This window comes from Rhincodon typus, chromosome 28 (genome assembly GCF_021869965.1).
Source record: "Rhincodon typus isolate 14 chromosome 28, sRhiTyp1.1, whole genome shotgun sequence".
NCBI classification, from domain to species: domain Eukaryota; kingdom Metazoa; phylum Chordata; class Chondrichthyes; order Orectolobiformes; family Rhincodontidae; genus Rhincodon; species Rhincodon typus.
This window is the reverse complement of record NC_063359.1, coordinates 34,245,491-34,252,778: the sequence shown is the minus strand read 5'-3', so window position 1 is coordinate 34,252,778 and position 7,288 is coordinate 34,245,491. Positions and strand designations below refer to the sequence as shown.

The following is a 7,288-nucleotide window of genomic DNA, read 5'->3' as shown; positions in this document are numbered from 1 at the left end:
CTGTGTAAATACCCCAGAGTCCAGTCATGTCTGTGTAAATACCCCCCGAATCCAGTCGTGTCTGTGTAAATAACCCCAGAGTCCAGCGATCTTTGATATAAGTACCTATAGAGTCCAGTGATGCCTATCTAAATACCCCCGGAATCCAGTCATGTCTGTGTAAATACCCCCCAAATCCAGTCATGTCTGTGTAAATGCCCCAAGAGCCCAGTCATGTCTGTGTAAATACCCCCTGAATCCAGTCATGTCTGTGTAAATGCCCCAAGAGCCCAGTCATGTCTGTGTAAATACCCCCAGAGCTCAGTGATCTTTGATGTAAATACCCACAGAGTCCGGTCATGCCTCTCTAAATATCCCCAGAGTCCAGTGATGTCCCAGATTTGGAGTGATCCCTAAAGTATAAATAATTGCCTCTTGTATATCTGTCCTTCCAAATGCAATCCCACCTACTCCCACCCTCACTCCTCCTCCAGCAAAAGAGTATACCCTCACTCCCCCTCCAGCAAAAGAATATACCCTCACTCCCCCTTCCAGCAAAAGAGTATACCCTCACTCCCCTTCCAGCAAAAGAGTATCTGCTCTGGGTTAAATGCCTCTTCCCCCAGTCCCAGCTGGATTACACCTGGCCAGCGTGGATAGCCCCTGAGTAGAGAGTAGCACCGCACCATGACCCTGTGCAGACCAGACGGGGGCGGTGGTTCCATGTCTCGCAGTCCGCACAAGCGGCGCAGACACGGGCAGCTGGAGACCACTCGCCGCAGCGCTCCCACACTCTGCTTCCGATCCGTCAGCCTACTGTAGCCGGACATTGCCTCGGCGCATCGCCCGCTCTCGGGACATAAAACACGGGGCTGGGGTGGCCACGCTTCACACACCAGCTGGGTCTGAGCAATGCACCCCAGACGGGGGGGTGGCTCCAGTGTAGAAAACTGTACGGGTTTAACTCCTCCAACGCCCCCCACCCACCCCCCGAGTTGCAATTAAAACTGCAGCATCTTATTTGCTGCTTTGAAACGTAGCAAAGGTGCAGCAACGACATAAACAACATTACCCTGCAGCCTTGACACTCACCCAAGCTGGAGCACTTCCCCTGACACAGGAGGGAGATTCAGTTGCAGGAAAATATTTCAATCCGCGCGAATTTATTTTACAACTTCATACTTTAGTCATGGAGTCACAGAGCTGTACAGCACAGAAAGAGACCCTCAGCCCAACTCGTCTATGACGATCAGGCTTCCCAAGCTGAACTAGTCCCATTTGCCTGCGTTTGGCCCCTATTCCTCTTAACTTTTCCTATTCATATACCTGTCCAAATGTCTTTTAAATGCTTCTACTTCTGGCAGCTCATTCCATACATGCACCACCCTCTGTGTGAAAAAGTTGCCCCTCAGGTCCCTTTTAAATCTTTCTCCTCTCACCTTAAACCTATGCCCCTCTAGTTTTGGACTCCTCTACCCTGGGGAGAAAAGACCTTTGCTATTCACCCTACCCATGATTTTATAAACCTCTGTAAGGTCACCCCTCAGCCTCCGATGCTCATGCCTGGACCAGTCCTGTTACCCAGTGCCCATCTTCTGCCTTTTCCCCATATCCCTGCTCACCAAATAATCATCCAATGTCTCGCTTGAATGCCTTAATTCAACCAGCCACCACCACATTTCCAGACCCTACCTACTCACTGGGTGAAAACCGTTTTCCTCACATCACCCTTGAAACATGTGCACAGCATTTCAAACCTATGACTTGTTGCTTTTTCTTTAATGAGGATGACCAGCTTCTCCCCATCTGCTCTGTCCAGCCCACTCATGATTTTGAAGACATCTATCAAATCTACTCTCAGTCTTCTACTCTCCAAGGGGAACAGTCCCATCCTCTTCAATCTACCCTCATCACTGAAGTTTCTCATCCCTGAAACCGTTCTTGTAAATCACTTCTGCACTCTCTCCAATGTGATTACATGCTTCCTATAATGTGTCACCCAGAACTGTACACAGTAGTCCAAATGAGGACTGAACAAGCAGCTTGTACAAGTTTAAGGTCACCTTCATTCTCCTGCGTTCTATTGTTAAATCAACATTTGTTGCCCATCCCTAATTGCCCTTGACTGAGAGACTTGCTCAGCCATATTATAGGGGGCAGTTAAGAGTCAATCACAGTCTGTCTTCAAATCTCTTTCCCTTTCCAACTTTAGTTTGCTGTCTAGTTCTTTGTGCCTATCCTACCTTGGGCCTTCTTCATCCATGAGAAATTGGCACTGGGGAGCCATTGGGTCTGTTTCTTATGATTTAGAGAGTTCATCCTATTAGATGGGGCTCTTGTGACAGTGTCCCTACCCCTGAACCAGGAGGCCTGGGTTCAAGCCCCCAACCTCTCTAGCAATGTGTCAGATTATCTCTGAATAGGTTAACTTTTCAAGGGCGCTGAATAGCCTTGACCAGGTGAATGGGGAAAGAATGTTTCTTGTTGTGAGTGAGTCATGAATTTGGGGGGCACAGTTTAAAAAGTAAATGTTACCCTTCCAGGACAGAGGTGGGGAGAAGTTTCATTTTCTCTGAGGGTTGTATGACTTTGGAACTCTATACCAAGTAAGTCTTTAATGTCCTTTCACAGGATTGTTATGTCAAACTCAATTTGACAGAACCTTGTGAGATTTTCCGACAGCCGTGCAGAAGGCAGTGGGGTTGAGGGCCATTGGATAGATTTCAGGCAGACGAATCAAACATTAATGGGGATTGATGATAATCTAATGATCTGATCAAATGGAAGAGCAGGTTGGAGGAGCCAAGTGGTCCACTTTTGCTCCTAAACCATACGTTTGTATGAATTTTGATACAATGAAAGAGTAACCTTTTTGGGAAGCTCGGTTGAAAAGGTGGTACATTATAGTGTTAGCGAATTCCACCCACCATTGTGACCTTAATGACTTGAAGGACCTTTGTTCTGTGTCCTAATGACTATATGGCTGAAGGAAGCTGAGGGTAAATCATGTTGTCATAATGAAAGCATGTGATGTTTGCATGATGTGTTAACATGAGCTGCACTGTTGTGTTATGAGTTTGTGACAGCGGATTGTCAGATAGTATTTTGCTCTGCTTTGTTTGAATTTATCTCAGGCATCTTTTCCCTCTGTCTCTTTTTCTCTGTATTTCTGTTTCTTCCTCCCTATTCTCTATATTTACATGTTTTTAATGTCCTTTCACAGGATTGTAATGTCAAACTCAATTTGACAGATTTTAGGACAGCCGTGCAGAAGCTTGATCATAAAGGTAGGTTTTAAGGAGTGTTTTAAAGGAGAAAAGAGAAAAAGAGAGGTTCGTGGAAGGAATTCCAGAGGTTTGGAGTCACAGCAGAAAGCAGAGCCATTAGTGGTGCAACGATTAAAATCAGAGATGAGCGAGCGGCCAGAACTGGAGGAGTGCAGAGACCTTGGAGGGTGTGGAACTGCAGGAGAATAGAGAGACTGTGGGAAAAATGGGCACAGAGGGGTGGAAACAAAGGTGAGAATTACAAAAGTTGATGTGTTGCTGGACTGGGAGCCAGACGAGGTTATTGAGCAGAAAGGATCTGGTGCATGAGAAGATGCTGACGTGGTTTTGGATAAGCCTGAGTTTATCCTTTAACATTTTTGGGTTCTCACTTGGCTCTGATTTCTCTTTGCGGATATTGGCTGTCTTGCATACCATCGCACAGCTGTTCCTTGCCCTTTGTTAGGACAAATTTGGAGTATTGTGTGCAGTTTCGGTCAGAAGGATGTGGAAGCTTTGGAGAGAGTACAGAGAAGGTTCACCAGGATGTTGTCTGGTCTCCAGGGCATTGGCTATGAGGAAAGGTTAAAAAGACTAGGATTGTTTTCACTGGAAAGACAGCGGCTGAGAGGAGACCTGATAGAGGTCTACAAAATTATGAGAGGCATAGATGGGATGGATAGTCAGAGGCTTTTTCCCAGGGTTTAAGTTTCAATTACAAGGGGGCACAGGTTCAAGGGGAGAGAGGGAAAGTTTAAGGAAGATGTGCAAGGGACGTTTTTCACACAGAGAGTGGTAACAGGCTGGAATGCACTGCCAGAGGAAGTGGTGGAAGCAGGCACATTGAAGACACCTAGATGGGTACGTGAATAGGGAGGGAATAGAGGGATACGGATCGAAAAATGACAGGTTTGTTTTTAGATTAATTAGGGCATGATGATTGTCATAGGCTTGGAGGGCCGAAGGGCCTGTACCTGTGCTGTACTTTTTCATTTGTTCTCTCTGTTTCCCTTTCTCAAACGTCTGTTTATTTTTTATCTGGATGGCTACTTTCCAGCAAGTATCCCTCGAGCTAACAAGAGTGAGAAACCTCAAGTGGTCCTGATGTCCTATTTCCTGATAGGAACGATAACATTAACAATAACATCTCTCCTACTGCTCTGAGATAGATCTCCTTTCCTGATGAATAGCGTTGGATATTTCCCTCTGTCTTGCATTGGTGACATATTAACCAAGGTAACCACAGCGGGGAGCTAACTATCCCCATTCACCTACGTTTCCATACACTGGGACAATACTAACAGATATAAAACATCACGAATGAGCATTCACACAATTGAAAATGTAGGTGCTTAGGGCTGAATATTAACAAATGCATTCTTTTTTCCAGTAATATTTTCTATTCTGTGCAAGAGCTAAAAGCATGCCAAAAACCAGGGAAGGAAAGTCAATAAAAACCAAAAGAACTGCGGATGCTGTAAATCAGGAACAAAAACAAAGTTGCTGGAAAAGCTCAGCGGGTCTGGCAGCATCTGTGAAGGAAGAAACAGAGTTAATGTTTCGGGTCCGGTGACCCTTCCTCAGAACTGAAAGTCAATATTCTGGCCATTTAATCAAAGGTAAAAAGCTACAGAGCTCTTGTCTAAAGTGGTGTGCAGCAGAAAGGGACACAGTTACATGCTGTATGTCACAGAGTAGAAACAGATGAGAGACAGTGAGGGTGCAAGGATGGCTCAGGACAGACAAATAAGCTGGAGAGGCTTTAGAAGAGACTTACCAGGATGTTGCCAGGAATGAAGGGTTTGAGTTATAAGGATAGGCCGGGACTTTTTTCGTGGAGCGTAGGAGGTTAAGGGGTGGCCTTATAGAGATTTATAAAATCATGAGGGGTATAGATAAGGTGAATGGCAGGTGTCTTTTCTCTAGAGTGGGGGAGTTCAGGACTAGGGGATATATTTTTAAGGTGTGAGGAGAAAGTTTTAAAAAAATACACGAGGGTCAATTTTTTTACTCAGCGAGTCATTCGTGCGTGGAATAACTTCCAGAGGAAGTAGTGGATGCAGATACAGTTACAACATTTAAAAGTCTTTTGGATAAGTACATGAATAGGAAAGGTTTGGAGGGATATGGACCAAAGGCAGGCAGGTGGGACTAGTTTAGTTTGGGAGCATGGATTCGTTGGACCGAAGGGTCTATGCTGTATGACGGTACGACTCTAAATGATGATCAGTTAGCTCAGATAATTAGGACATACTTCTAACAATGACAATGGTCCAAACCCCCTTTACTGGCCAATGTTGCTAGGATCAATGACAGACTTTAATTCATTTTTGTTGGAACGTGCCTCTGTGACAAAACCTTGAGCTGCTGGCATCTCCTTGCCTTCCCCTTGTCTATACAAATATCATAACATTCAAGGCTATGGGCCAAGTGCTAGAACGTGGGACTGGTGTAGATTTAGAGCAACATTTTTGTCATGTGGGTTCTTGATGGACTGAATGGCCTCTTCTGTAATGTGCGATTCTACGAGTGTAGCCCACCATGACTGCAGGAGGAGCTACCAGCAGAAGCAGCAAGATATTTGTTTCCCTGCTGAAAATTCAGTAAGTTGGAGAGGCTCATGTAAATTATATCTGTTCTATACTCCCTTATAGTCCATTATCATTTCAGCTCCCTCACGCAGCCAGGCTCAGTGATAAACACAAATACTGCGGATGCTGAAAATCCGAAACAAACACAGAGAATGTCAGAGAGACTCAGCAGGTCTGGCAGCATCTGTGTTGAGAGAAACAGTTTATGTTTCGAGTCTGGTGCAACTCTTTGAAACTCTATTTTTCTCTCTCCATAGACACTGAGTTTCTGCCTCATTCTCTGGGCTTATTTTAGGTTCTGAAACACCTAGTTTTGCAATCTCCAGCGTCATTTTGTTTGGTTTTACACAGCACAGTAATTTAGGAGATGAAATATTTGAAACAAAAGGGTGTCATCTCCTCTTGTCTTTCTGCCCTTTCATGTTTTCACCCCTGACCACGTAGAACTTGACCTGTTGCACATTGCAGTCACTGAGAGTACAGTCTGTCCTAAAGCGCTTACCCAATTTGTCATTCCTCCTGGGTGACTCTGGGCATTGTTTGGATATCACACCTGCTGTGTGTGAAGTAGCATAAAGTACTGGAAACTCTATAGAACTGGCGGCATCAGGAATGCTGGAGAAATCGCCTTCTCTCAGTCTCAGTCCAGTCCAGAAGATTCAAGTACGGGAGTAGGGATGTCTTGCTGCAATTGTACAAAGGCCTAGGTGCGACCTTGGAGTATTGTGTGCAGTTTTGGTCTCCTTATCCTAGGAAGGCTGTTCTAACTGTGGAGGGAGTGCAACAAAGGTTTACTGGACTGATTTCTGGGATGGCATAACTAATATATGATGAGAGACTGGAGTGGTTAGGATTATATTCACTGGAGAATAAGGGAGATTGCATAGAAACCTGTAAAATTCCAACAGGACTAGACAGGGTAAACACAGGAAGAATGTTCCTGATGACCCGGGAGTCCAGAACCAGGGGTCACAGTCTAAGGATACAGGGTAAGCCATTTAAGGACTGAGATGAGGAGAAATGTCTTCGACCAGAGAGTGGTGAGCCTGTGGAATTACCTGTCACAGAAAGCAGTTGAGGCCAAAACTTTAATGCTTTCAAGACAGAGTTAGATACAGTTCTTAGGGCTAAAGGGATCGAAGGGTATGGGGGGAAAACAGAAATAGGTGCCGGCTTGAATGATCAATGATTGAATGGCAGAGCAGGCTTGAAGGGCTGAATTCCCTACTCCTGCTCCTTAGTTTCTATGACCACCAGCTGCCCAAGCTATCTCAGCACAAACCTGAGCTCAGATCTCAAAGCTTTGTGGCACTGGTTGATTAATCTTAAAGGGATTGCTTTAATGTTTATATATAATTTCTGATGGTAATGTTGGTTTCCTCAGGTATATTAAAAACTGATCAATGTTTCTGCTCTAATAACAAAGTGTGGAGCTGGAGGAACACAGCAGGC

The 7,288-nt window shown here is 45.0% G+C and overlaps 1 protein-coding gene across 3 annotated transcripts in view; it reads right to left on the bottom strand.

The window, feature by feature from the left end:
- The window catches only part of ptrh1 (peptidyl-tRNA hydrolase 1 homolog), a 14,884-nt gene extending 13,700 nt beyond the window's left edge, over positions 1 to 1,184 (bottom strand). For 2 of the 3 annotated variants that reach the window (XM_048613644.1, XM_048613646.1), the window contains exon 1: positions 666 to 781. In XM_048613644.1, coding sequence (XP_048469601.1) covers positions 666 to 704 — 39 coding nt within the window. In that variant the 5' untranslated portion in view covers positions 705 to 781. Of the gene's footprint in view, positions 1 to 665; positions 782 to 1,071 lie in introns of those variants that run through there. The other variant, XM_048613645.1, reaches the window with a different exon arrangement.
- Between the last annotated feature and the right edge of the window lie 6,104 nt (positions 1,185 to 7,288).